The sequence below is a fragment of the Pecten maximus genome, chromosome 5 (genome assembly GCF_902652985.1).
Source record: "Pecten maximus chromosome 5, xPecMax1.1, whole genome shotgun sequence".
NCBI classification, from domain to species: Eukaryota; Metazoa; Mollusca; class Bivalvia; order Pectinida; family Pectinidae; genus Pecten; species Pecten maximus.
Window position 1 is genome coordinate 41,862,610 of NC_047019.1, and position 18,237 is coordinate 41,880,846.

At 38.9% G+C, this 18,237-nt stretch overlaps 1 protein-coding gene across 2 annotated transcripts in view; it reads right to left on the reverse strand.

Annotated features, from left to right (window-relative positions):
• The window catches only part of LOC117328073 (platelet binding protein GspB-like), a 115,661-nt gene that overhangs the window by 7,467 nt on the left and 89,957 nt on the right, over positions 1–18,237 (reverse strand). For both annotated transcript variants that reach the window (XM_033885409.1, XM_033885410.1), the window contains 4 exons: positions 15,791–15,981; positions 13,877–14,024; positions 8,075–8,198; positions 4,974–7,701 (listed from right to left, as the gene is read on the reverse strand). In XM_033885409.1, coding sequence (XP_033741300.1) covers positions 4,974–7,701; positions 8,075–8,198; positions 13,877–14,024; positions 15,791–15,981 — 3,191 coding nt within the window. The remainder of the gene's footprint in view (positions 1–4,973; positions 7,702–8,074; positions 8,199–13,876; positions 14,025–15,790; positions 15,982–18,237) is intronic.

An 18,237-nucleotide genomic window follows, 5' to 3' on the forward strand; every position in this document is an offset into this window, starting at 1 on the left:
TATCTGATGCAAAAATATAATACAGTATATTATGTAATAGTACCTTCTTCTGATGTGCCAGCTAGGAAACAATGATTGATCAAAACTGATTTGACAGTATCACCAAGAAAGTTTTCAATCATTTGACAGTATCACCAAGAAAGTTTTCAATCATTTGACAGTATCGCCAAGAAAGTTAGATAACTGTGGACTAGATATTACTTTCTGTGAACTAAATAATTGTGGATTAGATATTACTTTCTGTGAACTATATAATTGTGGACTAGATATTACTTTCTGTGAACTAGATATTTGTTGACTAGATATTACTTTATGTGAATTAGATAATTGTGGTCTAGATATCGCTTTCTCTGAACCAGATAATTGTGGACTAGATATTACTTTCTGTGAACTAGATAATTGTGGTCTAGATAATACTTTCTGGGAACTAGATAATTGTAGACTAGATATTACTTTATGTGAACTAGATATTTGTTGACTAGATATTACTTTCTGTGAACTAGATAATTGTGGTCTAGATATCGCTTTCTCTGAACCAGATAATTGTGGACTAGATATTACTTTATGTGAACTAGATATTTGTTGACTAGATATTACTTTCTAGGAACTAGATAATTGTGGTCTAGATATCGCTTTCTCTGAACCAGATAATTGTTGACTAGATATTACTTTCTGTGAACTAGATAATTGTGGTCTAGATAATACTTTCTGTGAACTAGATAACTGTGGACTAGGTATTACTTTCTGTGAACTAGATAATTGTGGTCTAGAAAATACTTTCTGGGAACTAGATAATTATGGTCTAGATAATACTTTCTGTGAACTAGATAACTGTGGACTAGGTTTTACTTTCTGTGAACTAGATATTTGTTGACTAGATATCACTTCCTCTGAACCAGATAATTGTGGACTAGGTATTACTTTCTATGAACTAGATAATTGTGGACTAGATATTACTTTCTGTGAACTAGATAATTGTGGACTAGATATTACTTTCTAGGAACTAGATAACTGTGAACTTGATATTACTTTCTGTGAACTAGATAATTGTGGACTAGGTATTACTTTCTGTGAACTAGATAATTGTGGACTAGATATTACTTACTGTGAACTAGATAATTGTGGACTAGATATTACTTTCTGTGAACTAGATAATAGTGGTCTAGATATCACTTTCTGTGAACTAGATAATTGTGGACTAGATATTACTTTCTGTGAACTAGATAACTGTGAACTAGATATTATTTCTGTAAACCAGATAATTGTAGACTAGATATTACTTTCTGTGAACTAGATAATTGTGGACTAGATATTACTTTCTGGGAACCAGATAATTGTAGACTAGATATTACTTTCTGTGAACTAGATAATTGTGGACTAGATATTACTTTCTGGGAACCAGATAATTGTAGACTAGATATTACTTTCTGGGAACCAGATAATTGTAGACTAGATATTACTTTCTGGGAACCAGATAATTGTGGACTAGATATTACTTTCTGGGAACCAGATAATTGTAGACTAGATATTACTTTCTGTGAACTAGATAATTGTAGACTAGATATAACTTCCTTTGAACTAGATAATTGTTGACTAGATCCATGAAAATGGATCTTTGTGACATCTCTGACGCTGATAGAGAAGGTATCATCTGTATATAAAGAATACTGATGCAAGGGTATTCAATTGAAATTGTTTATTTTTAATTGATTATTCACATTAAAACAAAAGATTAGAACATAATTCACAATTATAACAATAAGAATCACATTTAGAGGTCAGCTGACCTCAATTGACAGGGATCAAATAAACAGCTAATCTGGCGACAAGATCAAGATCAGTGTCATGTGCAGGACACAAGCTGTGCCATCAATCATACTCCCTACCCTATGTGCAGGACACAAGCTGTGCCATTAGTCGATCATACTCCCTAGTATACATGACAAAATCCGTCAACTCCCCTAGTATAAGACACAAGCTGTGCCATCAGTCGGTTAAGAATTCCTATATTGTTTACATTAATTAACAACTAATAATTTGATGTCTCTTCAAAAATCAAAATACATGTCCATGTAGTATTATGATACATCATCTGTCACACAAACAGACGATTGAAAAAAGGATGCTACTGTATAAATCTATGTTGCACATCTGATATGTTGTCCCATTAGAAAACAAACTATAGAACTAGAGTTAGGGAGAGTAGTTCAAAGCTGCTGATTAAAACACAGGAGAAAGGTCATGACAAGCAAGGGAAACTATTTGTTATGAGGTGATGCAAGTGCATTAAATTATGAACTGTTTCATATTTGTTGTTTTTTTGTAATATTTCGCTCTCATATAATCAAATTAATCCAAAGTCAAGTAAGCTTATCCATTTTTATCATTTTTTTTACCACTTAATGGATTTGTACCCCTTAAGATCAAAGCATGCTGAAATGTCTTATCTTATGGTAATACTTTTATAACACTGAAAATAAAGTGTGATTTCTCAAAATGATGAACAACTTCATCACAAAATATTACTTTGTATCTGAAGATTCAAATGAATATCTTAGTACATAGTGTGTACCTCGTCAAGTATGAAATGGATGTGTGTGTACCTCGTCAAGTATGAAATGGATACTATACAAATGTCTGGACTGACCTTAGCAGCAATTTAATCTATTGTTAAAATTAACTGATCATTTTCTTTTTGGCAATTAGCAAACCGCCCCATATTAAACAGTTGTTTATTAAAACAACTGTTAGTTATTCCCTGAAAGTATGTATCAAAAATTAATCATCAGTCTGTGCAATATCTTCTAAATAGAATAAGTTAATTACAGAGAGGTGCATAATCAATCTAAATTAGTTAAAACTATGGATAATTGGTGGAAACGTAATTAGAAAGCAAACCTTTAAATAATAAAACAGTGGATCAGTGAGGATTTAGTTGATACAACTGTGGCCTACTTAAGGTGTCACATAATGTAATTAAAATCCTGATATGTAACGAGAGAGGTCTCTATAATTACAGCCTACCTCTCCTGACCACTGGTCAGTAACCAATAATGCTTCAGAACTGGTGATGAATCATCACGCTGTGTGTGTGTTAACAGATCAATGGGGATTAAAGAAATAGCTGCTGACACGGACAGCATCCCCAACTGTGTCCCCATATCCCTATCTGACATACTTCATCTGCCAATCAGTTAACTAAACACTTCTAGCTAAGATTCCATCTATGGAAATACAATAAAGACTATGGCTGTTTCTGACTGTCCACTTTGGGTTAGGAGAAATCCGATCAGTGGTGACAACATACTACCAGATGTCATCTACTGTCAGATTATTGATCTGGTAAGGGAGACAACTCATTCATCACTGGTAAAGTTTGGACTGTTATGTAATATACATTAATTTTCTTTGTCAAAACTATAAATAACATATGGCACACTTGGAAAAAATTTATAAACATTTCAAATGAAGAAATAAAAAAAATGTACTTCAGTAAATAAGACAATAAACATATACTACACAAAAAGCATTATCTTCACCAACTACAGTATCAGACTGTATCAAACATGGCCACTGGTTTACATTATCTCCACCTACTATCAAACATGGCCACTGGTTTACATTATCTCCACCTACTATCAAACATGGCCACTGGTTAACATTATCTCCACCTACTATCAAACATGGCCACTGGTTTACATTATCTCCACCTACTATCAAACATGGCCACTGGTTTACATTATCTCCACCTACTATCAAACATGGCCACTGGTTTACATTATCGATCTCCACCTACTATCAGACATGGCCACTGGTTTACATGATCTCCACCTACTATCAGACATGGCCACTGGTTTACATGATCTCCACCTACTATCAGACATGGCCACTGGTTTACATTATCTCCACCTACTATCAGACATGGCCACTGGTTTACATTATCTCCACCTACTATCAAACATGGCCACTGGTTTACATTATCTCCACCTACTATCAGACATGGCCACTGGTTTACATAATCTCCACCTACTATCAAACATGGCCACTGGTTTACAAACACCTCTATAAATCATATTGTGGAAACTACATCTTATGTTAAACATCAATCATTGGAAAACAATAAAACATAAGTGGTCCCATGGGTCTGTTGATTCTATAGCTAGCCCAATTTTCATCCAAACAAATCTGAATTTCCCTAACAATTCTACGGCTAAATCCCAACAGTGTTACCACTGTCACACATTAAAGTCCACATATAAAGCAGATTGTAAAGACACAAAATAGGAAATCTCAGTTGTCTAATTTATAGGATATTTCCATACACACTATCACTCGCGTACAAAAACAACTGTAATAGCTGTTACATAAGGGCTCTAGAATACTAATTATCAGACAAAGTTTCACAAAAGTATTATTTCATGAATCTAACCTTGAAATATTTAAAAAAAAAAATCAACATTATCTACATATTTAACATCAAGGCCAACAAGAAAAGAAGCAGGCAGAAACAGTTACACAGCTTCATTACCCTAATTTACCACATAGCAACATGCACATTTAAATTAGGCACAACAATCAAAATCTATAGGAAAAACAAAAGAAATATTACTTTAAAAAATCATAGCACCAGGTGAGGAAAAATCAAAACTTCAAACTTCTTTGTCTCTGATAACATTTACAGAGAAATATATAAAGCTCTAAACAAAGTAGAGTTACTTCCCTTGCATAATTTTTTAATCATTTTGATATGTAAAATTCCTGTTTCTTAAGATCAGAGACAATGAAATTTTTTGGGAGTGGAAAACAATTAAAAATATACCAAACACAATATTAAACATAAATAAACTGAACAGAAAACCAAATGAAACAAACATTAAGTAGTGTTACAGCCACAAAAATAACTTAAAATGGGTAAATTAAAAAGTCTTCCATGCAAGCACCACAACAAGGCAGGGAGTGCAGGCCTAGGATACCTGAATGAGTTCTAGGCTGCCATGTAGTGAGCTGTGACTGCCACTCGATGATATGCTGCTATTCGATTGGTAGATATCCTGTCCCCCTCGACAACGACAAGGCAAATTCTCAAACAGTCCTGTTGATGACATTCTGTCTGCACATCGTCGTGGAATCTTTCCAAATGGTGTACACACACAGTCAGATTCTGAAAGTTCCTGTTCTCCATTTAAAATGTCATCCATGCTACGCGTTTTTCTACTTGCCTCATACACTTGTGTCCTGAACATAGCACTTTCCATCGCTGCTGTAATCTGTTTGTAAACCTCACGTTCAGAGTAACGTCCATAATGACTGCGACTTGCACAATCTGAGTCTACAGAAGGTTTGGATCGCTTTCCATTTTGTACCATATACATATCAGATGCATCATCTTGAGAAGTGTTGCTCCCAGAACTAGGTGATTCCTGACAATCAGAACCGAGATCACACGTAGGATACGTAGAAAACGCTATACTTGCTGGACGTACTAAAGACTTTTTTGCCCTATTACCCTTTGACCTGAGCATGACCTTTGAGGTTGACGTAGCAGATGTAGATGAAGATACTGTGCTGCTGACTACCATGGGAGAACTGAGAGGAGAACCTATGTCCATTGCATTGCTACTGCCCACTGACGACACTGAAATACTGGTGGTTACCGGCAAAGACGGTGACATTGACGATGATGGTGATAAAGATGGTGATGATGAATGTGATTTTGCAAAACAGGGTGTAAAGTTCAACTTGTCCAGAGAGGTAGATGGAAAATTGATCGCCTCTGAAATATTTTCCATTGTAACAGTTTCTGTTCGCTCTGAGATTGCATTTTCAAAATGGAGGCGAGCTAATGCTGCAGACGGGGACTGAATTGTCTGAGGAGAAGCAGCTGGACACAACTGACTCATTCCAGTCCCCAGTTTCTTTGACTTTGTCTGCTCTTGAGATAAGTTACTACCAATGTCACTTGACTCTGGACTTGGGTCTGCCACAGAGGACGAAGTCGTGCAATTCACTGTAGCTTTTCTTGACTTCTCTGCTGTGTCTGGTTTCATAGAAACAGCTGGTGCCACACCAAGCTGTAAGGAGAATGTTGGTCGAAGCTGAGATTTGGTGATTGTAGCAGTGGGGCAAGATTTTAACTCCCTGCTGCTGAATCCTGAAAAATCTGTCATTGTCATCATTTCTGATGATGAAGTTTCACTGTTTGAAAAGCAGTTCAATTCTGATGGCCTCAGAGGTGAAGATATTGCACAGTTCTTGTCAACAAATGATTTCTCACTCACAGAAATGGACATTGTTTCACTTTCAGGTGACATGACTGTCAAACCTAGAGATCTACTGACACGCTCTGCTTTGCTAAATTTAGTCAGTTCATTAGATGATCCAAGTGATAAAAGGGATCCTTTCTCCTGTTCCATTGATGGCAATCTATGCCTTGATGGTGATTTGTCTAATTCATTCCTCGGGTCCATGAATGAGCGACTGCTGGAATCAGGAGATGGAAGTGTTATTGGAGATAGAGACAAATGGAATGCTTTGGTGGAAATTTTGCGTTTAGACGACACAAAACTTTGAGACACAATTGATGTACTGCTAGATGACACCTGTGTTTCACATACTGAATGTTTTGTCACTTCTTGCTTCCTTGTAACTGTCTTACCTAAATCTGTAGTCATAGAAACAGGTCCAAAGTCTTGTTTGCTGGACTGTTCTAAAGATGATTCTTGAGAAATAGACAATTCACAAGGTCTGGACTGTTTATGAGATGCAGGCTCAGCACCTGTTGTAGATTCTGGAATGCCATCAATGGATGGCGACAGCACTGGGGATAACGGTAATGTGAAAGGCTTAGAGAATTTTCTTCCAGGTGAAACAGATAAAGGAGAGGTCACTAAAGTGCGTTTCCGTTCTATCACAACATGTTTAGCATTACTACCACCACTGCTACTTGTTTCAGTGATGGAGGCATTTACAGAGGACACAAAGTTCTCAGATGGTAGTGTCACAGGTGACAGGGGCAACATAAATGTCCTCATGCCAGCTGTTTTTGAGCGAGGAGATGAAGCAATTAACTGACTTTCTTTTTCTGTGTTGTTCTCTTTATTGAGAGATTCTGGACAAGCGCTACTTGATGAATTTATATTGGTGAGTCCAAATGGGAATGGAGGCATTTCTGAAGATGGTGTCATTGGGACCGGAGATTCACAAAGTGGGAGAAGAGCCTGAGCGAAGGGACTAGAGCCACGGCTGAATGTCTTACATTGGGACTGGTCTGGCTTGTCAGTGTTAACAGTATTACTGTTACTTGTGTCATGTCCAGTGTGGCTGAGGTCAAGGTTATGAGACATTGATCTCTTCATGTTTCTGATCGGCTGTGACAGTCCAAAGTCACGTCCTCTATCTTCATCAAAAGGAAGATTGTCGTTATTATCCCTTTTTAGTCCAGAGCAGGGTAAGGATGCCTCCTGAGTGGCCATAGAGGAACCCATCAAATCAAACGAGAAAGGTTTTTTAAGTTTAGCCACAGGTGATGAAGGGCTACGCAAATCCATTGTCATTGACATGTTTCGCACTTCACTTGGTCGACAAAATGTGTCCCTTTTGGCTTTTGATTCTTCATTATTTCTGAAATTCTTTTCAAACTCTAACAACTGTCCCAAGAAGTTGAAATTTGGTGAGATTGTGGGTCTTTTGTCTTTAACATATCTGTAAAATTAAAATAACAGTAAATGACTAGTCAATATGTACTACATACTAATCCTTCATGTTTAACTTTAACATTTAAACTGTTTACCAACTTGCATTATTATATTTTATTAATTCTTTTTTTTATGGGTGTCATGTAAGATCATTTTTTCAATAGCACCTCAAGTAAACTATAAAGAAGGTTTACATTTTTTAACAATTTTTTTTATTAACCTTTTCTGATCAGCTTGTCTGTCTGTAATGTCAAAATACTCACAAAACACATCATACATCATTCACAGACTGACACACTTACTTTTGAAGAAATGTCTTTAATATTATTTGGTAATTGAAGCTACCTTTCCAAACTTAGTTAATCAACAAAATCTTGTACCTGTAAGCATCATCAGAGGACATGTTGAGATGCTTCATGACATAGGCGATGGCTAGTGTTGGTGACCGTGAGATTCCGGCCAAACAGTGAACTAGCACACAGCCATTAGCCTCTCGCACTTTGTCTGAAATGGACAATATTGATCAAGTTGAAAACAACAGGCGCCTTTGATAGTCATACAATGCACATACCAAATCAAGCTGACTCATAATCTATCTTACTTGATGAAAGATTATAACTCAAGTATGAATGTTGTATTCAAAATTTATCTCAGACTTCTGAACATTCTGTATTCTGCATGCCTTCACCAGTGGATCTTTAAGTTCACTGATGTGATTATGATTGTGTTAACCAGGTTAAATCCTTCGTTTACCCAACATTATCCCCCGAAGTGGAATTGTAAATTTTGCATTGATTTTGAGGAATTAAAAAAATATTTTTTAAATGTGTATATTTGGCACTTAACAATGATCAAATTAATTTGAAATTCACACAAAGATTATTGAAATAAATGAAATCATAATCTCACAAGGAATCTGGAGATTAACAACACTGCCAAGATTTCTAAATCAAATTTAAATTTCAACTTTATATAATCCTGTCTTAACATTCCTTGTCCAATCCCTTTAGAAGCATATTTTTAAATTCACTGAGGTAATTATGATTGTGTTTGACATTTAACCACTGTGAAATGTAATTATCAGGGCCTACCCACAAAAGGACTGCCATCTTTCTTCTACATGTTAGCACCAATATCTCCATTGCTAACATTATAGTTATTTGTAAATAACTATTTTTAATTTTTCTCCTACCTCTTCCTTTCCTGAATTAAATTATTACAATCTTCACACCAGATGCATACCAAGTAATTTTGAGAAGATTGTTTTTAAACTTAAGAATTTCATTAACTAACAAAATTCCACCATGAAGTATTGATAGGTATAACTCAGCCATGAACCCATATGTCCCTTCTCTTAAGCCTGAATATTAATTGAACTTTTAACATAGAGGTGTTCTAACTTGTGATTCCTATAGTATGGCCTGTGACTTGCATCACAACCCCTCTACAAACATACGGATAGGTATAAAACTGTATCAATATTATTTTCTAACTTTCTCTGACGTCAAAGGAATGATTTTTCGGTAGTTTGTGGTAATGCCCAGCCAGTGCCTTATAACTTGTCCTGTGGCTTTCTGCATTAGCAGAGATGTATATTTATTTATATATTACAAAACCTTAGTTACACTTCAGTCTGTGTTGTCTAAATATATCTCCACCATGGTGTGTAGAGAATGAATATGCATGTAAAGCATTCATCTTGACTTTGTAGTACAAAAAAATGAATAACCATACTATTATCATTTCAGTCACCGACTAATATTGAATTACAGGGTGGTTTTCCCAACAGATGCAATGTTGAATAATTTTCCTAAAATTGTAATTTCACTGACATGTCTATTAAAATGTTTTTGGCTATCAAAGTCATTACAGTGCTGCAAACTGATACACCTGTCCCACCTAGCAACTGACACTCTGGTCCCACCTAGTAACTGACACTCTGGTCCCACCTAGTAACTGACACTCTGGTCCCACCTAGTAACTGACACTCTGGTCCCACGTAGTAACTGATACCCTGGTCCCACCTAGTAACTGATACCCTGGTCCCACCTAGTAACTGATACCCTGGTCCCACCTAGTAACTGACACCCTGGTCCCACCTAGTAACTGACACCCTGGTCCCACCTAGTAACTGACACCCTGGTCCCACCTAGTAACTGATACCCTGGTCCCACCTAGTAACTGACACCCTGGTCCCACTTAGTAACTGACACCCTGGTCCCACCTAGTAACTGACACTCTGGTCCCACCTAGTAACTGATACCCTGGTCCCACCTAGTAACTGACACCCTGGTCCCACTAGTAACTGACACCCTGGTCCCACCTAGTAACTGACACTCTGGTCCCACCTAGTAACTGACACTCTGGTCCCACTTAGTAACTGACACCCTGGTCCCACCTAGTAACTGATACTTTGGTCCCACCTAGTAACTGACACTCTGGTCCCACCTAGTAACTGATACCCTGGTCCCACCTAGCAACTGATACCCTGGTCCCACCTAGTAACTGACACTCTGGTCCCACCTAGTAACCGATACCCTGGTCCCACCTAGTAACTGATACCCTGGTCCCACCTAGTAACTGACACTCTGGTCCCACCTAGTAACTGACACCCTGGTCCCACCTAGTAACTGACACTCTGGTCCCACCTAGTAACTGACATTCTGGTCCCACCTAGTAACTGACATTCTGGTCCCACCTAGTAACTGACACTCTGGTCCCACCTAGTAACTGACACACTGGTCCCACCTAGTAGCTGACACCCTGGTCCCACCTAGTAACCGATACTCTGATCCCACCTAGTAACTGACACCCTGGTCCCACCTAGAAACTAACACACTGGTCCAACCTAGTAACTAACACTCTGGTCCCACCTAGTAACTGACACCCTGGTCCCACCTAGTAACTGACACTCTGGTCCCACATAGTAACTGACATTCTGGTCCCACCTAGTAACTGACACTCTGGTCCCACCTAGTAACTGACACTCTGGTCCCACCTAGTAACTGACACTCTGGTCCCACCTAGTAACTGACACTCTGGTCCCACCTAGTAACTGACACTCTGGTCCCACCTAGTAACTGATATCCTGGTCCCACCTAGTAACTGACACTCTGGTCCCACCTAGTAACGGACACTCTGGTCCCACCTAGTAACTGACACTCTGGTCCCACCTAGTAACTGACATCCTGGTCCCTCCTAGCAATGGACACCCTGGTCCCACCTAGTAACTGACACTCTGGTCCCACCTAGTAACTGACACTCTGGGCCCACCTAGTAACTGACACTCTGGTCCTACCTAGTAACTGACACTCTGGTCCCACCTAGTAATGGACACTCTGGTCCCACCTAGTAACTGACACTCTGGTCCCACATAGTAACTGACAACCTGGTCCCACCTAGTAACTGACACTCTGGTCCCACCTAGTAACTGACACTCTGGTCCCACCTAGTAACTGACACTCTGGTCCCACCTAGTAACTGACACCCTGGTCCCACCTAGTAACTGACACTCTGGTCCCACCTAGTAACTGATACCCTGGTCCCACCTAGTAACTGATACCCTGGTCCCACCTAGTAACTGATACCCTGGTCCCACCTAGTAACTGACACTTTGGTCCCATCTAGTAACTGACACTCTGGTCCCACCTAGTAACTGAAACCCTGGTCCCACCTAGTAACTGATACCCTGGTCCCACCTAGTAACTGACACTCTGGTCCCACCTAGTAACTGACACACTGGTCCCACCTAGTAACTGACACACTGGTCCCACCTAGTAACTGACACCCTGGTCCCACCTAGCAACTGACACCCTGGTCCCACCTAGTAATTGACACTCTGGTCCCACCTAGTAACTGATACCCTGATCCCATCTAGTAACTGATACTCTGGTCCCACCTAGTAACCGATACCCTGGTCCCACCTAGTAACTGATACCCTGGTCCCACCTAGTAACTGACACTCTGGTCCCACCTAGTAACTGACACTCTGGTCCCACCTAGTAACTGACACCCTGGTCCCACCTAGTAACTGACACTCTGGTCCCACCTAGTAACTGATACCCTGGTCCCACCTAGTAACTGATACCCTGGTCCCACCTAGTAACTGATACCCTGGTCCCACCTAGTAACTGACACTTTGGTCCCATCTAGTAACTGACACTCTGGTCCCACCTAGTAACTGAAACCCTGGTCCCACCTAGTAACTGACACCCTGGTCCCACCTAGTAACTGACACCCTGGTCCCACCTAGTAACTGACACCCTGGTCCCACCTAGTAACTGAAACCCTGGTCCCACCTAGTAACTGACACCCTGGTCCCACCTAGTAACTGACACCCTGGTCCCACCTAGTAACTGACACCCTGGTCCCACCTAGCAACTGACACTATGGTCCCACCTAGTAACTGATACCCTGGTCCCACCTAGTAACTGACACTCTGGTCCCACCTAGTAACTGACACACTGGTCCCACCTAGTAACTGACACACTGGTCCCACCTAGTAACTGACACCCTGGTCCCACCTAGCAACTGACACCCTGGTCCCACCTAGTAATTGACACTCTGGTCCCACCTAGTAACTGATACCCTGATCCCATCTAGTAACTGATACTCTGGTCCCACCTAGTAACCGATACCCTGGTCCCACCTAGTAACTGATACCCTGGTCCCACCTAGTAACTGACACTCTGGTCCCACCTAGTAACTGACACTCTGGTCCCACCTAGTAACTGACACCCTGGTCCCACCTAGCAACTGACACCCTGGTCCCACCTAGTAACTGACACACTGGTCCCACCTAGTAACTGATACCCTGGTCCCACCTAGTAACTGACACTCTGGTCCCACCTAGTAACTGACATTCTGGTCCCACCTAGTAACTGACACTCTGGTCCCACCTAGTAACTGACACTCTGGTCCCACCTAGTAACTGACACCCTGGTCCCACCTAGTAACTGATACCCTGGCCCCACCTAGTAACTGACACACTGGTCCCACCTAGTAACTGACACACTGGTCCCACCTAGTAACTGACACTCTGGTCCCACCTAGTAACTGACACTCTGGTCCCACCTAGTAACTGACATCCTGGTCCCACCTAGTAACTGACACACTGGTCCCACCTAGTAACTGACACCCTGGTCCCACCTAGTAACCGATACTCTGGTCCCACCTAGTAACTGACACTCTGGTCCCATCTAGTAACTGATACTCTGGTCTCACATAGTAACTGACACTGTGGTCCCACCTAGTAACTGACATCCTGGACCCACCTAGTAACTGACACCATGGTCCCACCTAGTAACTGACATCCTGGTCCCACCTAGCAATGGACACCCTGGTCCCACCTAGTAACTGATACCCTGGTCCCACCTAGTAACTGATACCCTGGTACCACCTAGTAACTGACACCCTGGTCCCACCTAGTAACTGACATCCTGGTCCCTCCTAGCAACTGACACTCTGGTCCATCCTAGTAACTGACACCCTGGTCCCACCTAGGAATCATCAACAGTCAGTCAGTTGTCAAGTATAATACTATCTATACTGTAAATGGTATTGCCAATTACTTTTTTGCTGTCAATGCAATTTTCCATTGTTGCAGGCCAACAGAAACTGGAGGCTATGTATAGCAACACTGATGTTGGTAACATGTGTATAATGAATAGATGATAACCATCAAGAGGAAATTCTACTTATCCATTATCAGGGTATTATATATCAGCTTCACATGCAACAATTACCTCATCTATATATCACGATAAAACACCTTACAAAATTAACACCCAATTTATAATCCTGTCAAATCCTTCTGATATCTACTTAAATATATCTCCGTGTCACCAAGTATTCTAAATTACTTTGAGCTAGTCTTGATTTCATCTTTGCCTTTTTGCTCAGTTGAGATTATTTAAGTCATTGCATTGAAGAGCTTGAACTCCGACAGCTGTGATATTTTACAGGTCAAACACAGGTCAGTGTTATGACTTCCTCATGAAATATCATATAAAAGTTTCTATGATACAAGGTTTAACCAACAAGATAGGTTTACTTCTAGCCTAATTAGAGACACGACGATCTAATTCCATCTACCCTTTAATAATGCTTCCTTTCTGTGGCCGTTTATAAATACTCCCATTTTTCTGTAGTCTTTAAGCACTTTGTATCTAATATAGAATTACCTAAAAATTGGAATGCTTCCTCGAAGAACGGCATCATCTTAGCACTATAGTTGTCATTGACTGGAATGCGGAAGAAGTGTCCCTCCTGTATAAAGGGTGGCTGAGGACAGGTGGTACTGACGTTTAGTATGTACGAGATGTCGTTCACCTGTAGACACAAGTTATACAAACTAGTCCAGCTACCGTATAACACTCAATATAGATCATTCCATCCGAGAAACATTGCCTACCATTCTTATATCTATATGTTTAAACATCGAATAAAATAATTAACATCATTATATATATTGACAATGAATGTTTCTAAACCATCCTGTATTGGTTGTGATAATTACAATATTCTGGTAAAGACTTACAATCTGAATACTAAAACATGATCTCCATCTTATTTAACAGAAAATAATACAAGGAAATGCTGACATAATACTTTGCTGTCATGATTATCATATAAATCTAAAGAATAGATGAATTTTAAACCGTTTACATTAGCCTGCCCTAGCTATAAATGATCACATGAGTCCATATATAAACAGTTGAATACCTATATTCAATCACTGACATGTAAATTATATCATGTATGATAAATTAACACAGATCCTGTACATCAAAATATTTTATTTTTAAAAATATAACTTTACACCTATAAATACCTTCAAATGAAATCACATCCTTACAAATTAAAAAGAATGAAACATTTCAAATATGATAATGACTGAAAACATTGGTAGTCATTATGATGATTCCAGGAAATAGGTAAGGAAGTAATAACAAAAGTAGCATGGACCTTCTCTGGAGAATTTTGAAAACATAGTGTAATAAACCTGTATGATGTCAGAAGTCTAGTGAAACAAACCTGTATGATGTCCCAAGTCAAGTGAAACACACCTGTATAATGTGAAAGATACCTGTATGATGTCCCAAGTCTAGTGAAACATACCTGTATGATGTCCCAAGTCTAGTGAAACACACCTGTATGATGTCCCAAGTCTAGTGAAACACACCTGTATGATGTCCCAAGTCTAGTGAAATATACCTGTATGATGTCCCAAGTCTAGTGAAACATACCTGTATGATGTGAATGATACATGTATGATGTCCCAAGTCTAGTGAAACATACCTGTATGACGTCCCAAGTCTAGTGAAACATACCTGTATGATGTCCCAAGTCTAGTGAAACACACCTGTATGATGTCCCAAGTCTAGTGAAACATACCTGTATGATGTTTCCAAGTCTAGTGAAACATACCTGTATGATGTCCCAAGTCTTGTGAAATATACCTGTATGATGTCCCAAGTCTCGTGAAATATACCTGTATGATGCCCCAAGTCTCGTGAAATATACCTGTATGATGTCTCAAGTCTCGTGAAATATACTTGTATGATGTCCCAAGTCTCGTGAAATATACCTGTATGATGTCCCAAGTCTCGTGAAACATCTGTATGATGTCCCAAGTTTAGTGAAACATACCTGTAGGATGTCCCAAGTCTAGTGAAACATATCTATAGAATGTCCCAAGTTTTGTGAAATATGCCTGTAGAATGTCCCAAGTTTTGTGAAATATACCTGTATGATGTCCCAAGTCTAGTGAAACATACCTGTAGGATGTCCCAAGTCTAGTGAAACATACCTGTAGGATGTCCCAAGTCTAGTGAAACATACCTGTAGGATGTCCCAAGTCTAGTGAAACATATCTATAGAATGTCCCAAGTTTTGTGAAATATGCCTGTAGAATGTCCCAAGTTTTGTGAAATATACCTGTATGATGTCCCAAGTCAAGTGAAACATACCTTTAGAATGTCCCAAGTCAAGTGAAATATACCTGTATGATGTCCCAAGTCTCGTGAAACATCTGTATGATGTCCCAAGTCAAGTGAAACATACCTGTATGATGTCCCAAGTCAAGTGAAACATACCTGTATGATGTCCTGAGACATGGCGTCGCGATGAGAGCCCAGGTACAGGAAGGACAGTATCCGAGTGGGCCCCACATTGCTGACAGGCAGACATGGCTGGGACAGTGATGTTAGGGGTGCACATTTGTAGCTGCTCGTGCCTTTGTTTTCACACAACATGGGATGCATGGCTTGAAAAGCCAAATATCCACCTGCAAAAATAACCAATTGTTTTATTCTTTCCTGATGATGATCAACTACAAAAAGTTTTCTTTCTGTCTGAACCAAACTGGAAAGGAAAGATTCAGCGATAACAAAGAGATTAACTAATTTCCTAATTAGTTCAATATGGTTTTAGTTAATTCAGGTAATACAAATGTACTATCTTCCTTAAGATATAGAAATTTACAGTTGATTACATGCCAAACTGTTGAAAATATCGCTGAAGATAATGCAAACAAGGCTACTATATGTGGTCAACGAACAAATCAAACAGTAAAATTACATGAATAAATTAAATCTGAGTTGGAAACACTGCAGTTCCCTCCCATGATATTACAAACTCTTTTTAGCTCAGGGTGATGCATACAGTATTAATCATATGCAAATGAGCTTTACCATATTTGGAAGTCTCACCCAATGAGCATGAGAAAAGGCATATTACCCCCTCCTATACACCCTCCTTACAGGGATGCAGTTTTTCCCCCACAAATCCCTGGACCCTAAGACAAAGCCTAGATTAGACAAAGCAGATTGTAAAAAATCCTCTGTGGAGCCCAGCAGTGCCAACATATGTGACAAGGCATGAACTCTGTCAAGCCCTTCCTACAAGGACACTGGGTAGCTTTGAGACACAAAAGATAATCTACACAAAGCCATCAACACTCCACAAACATTATGACGTAAGCATGATCAACATTAGTAGAGTTGAGAAGTTGGTGTATACTTTGTACACTATAAAATAAATTACCAAAGGTGAAGTATTGATTTGGACCTCATGTTTCTATCACCTATCAATGACATTTTCTCATGATTTTGGTATTTATATAATGTTCTGGTTCTTTGCAATGAAATTGTTATGCTTTATTTATGGGGTTATGCAAGTTCTTAGCACACAGCATTGGTATCCCAGAGACATTGAGGCATTAAAGCTCTACTTATCAAGCTTATCTTTGATAGGTGTGCAGGAAAAATCACAACAATGAAAACCCAGAAGCCCTATGTAGTATGTACCAGTATGCTATATACATGAAGTGTCCACAGGCAGCTTACAATATCTCAATGGCATAATATTTGCCATTGCAATAATTCATATTTCTAATGATATTTTCTATTGTTTTCTTTGAAAAGGGACATAAATATAATGCTTATGGTTGTTATGGTTACATTGCACCACAGGACTACTCTTGGAGGGAAAAGACATCAATGGGTCAGATAAAAGGAACCAATTAAATGCCTTTATTTGAAGTAAAAAATTCTGGTTTCCATCATTTCCTAAAAGTATGTGTCACACTCATGTGAAATGCACATGCTGAATACCTCCGTGCCGCCACCATACGACCTACTCCTACAAACTCTATTCCTTAGTCATTTTCCAGTAACAGCTGTTTAACAATGACTTTTTATGATTCAGCTCTGAGCCAATTAAAGATTTTCATACCCAAGCAAATCTAGGGACCAATGATATACCAACTACACAGACAGAAGCCTTGCACATTGACATTGGAATACCCCAATGTACCAATGGTCTCTGGATTTTAGTTGCAAAGCTGCATCAATGAAATATTGCTCCAACACATCTTGAAGCAATTTCTAAAACACTGAACCCCCTTTCTTTTAAACAAGGCCCATTTTAAAACACAATTTTAATGGATTCTGCTGCCACATCAGCTAGAAACTTAATAAAACTTTCAAAGTATCTAATACTTTGTAATTTAAATGACTACAGGGAAAACTCTTTTCATCTTCTATAGTAATGATTAATTATGATTAATAAAATCTCCTTTTTGTATTAGCTTTTTACACAAAGTTAAAAAAAAAAGTATATCTTATTTCTTAATTTTTTCGTCTGTATAATTAAGTAGTTTTTATCAAATCAAAGGATATACAATGTACGGTATCCAAAATTTGAAACACTTCAAATTTAAATCTATTCTTATCACATACTGCTAAGATGGGAATCAGTCTTGGGATAAAATCTTACAACACTTATAATGTAATATCCAATACCTTACTTTGTCATCATTCCATCCATATAAAGACATTACTCATTGTCACAATGGGTTCAGACACACCTGTATTGATGATACATATAAGGCTAGATTTGATATTACCTGTACAGACACAGAGATGAGATTTTCATCCTAAAATTTTACATTTAAATCTACCTTAAATATGAGAGATTGTGTACAAGGTAAATCATATCATCATTAGTACAGCTTATTTAGACTCGGAGTTTATGACCCATT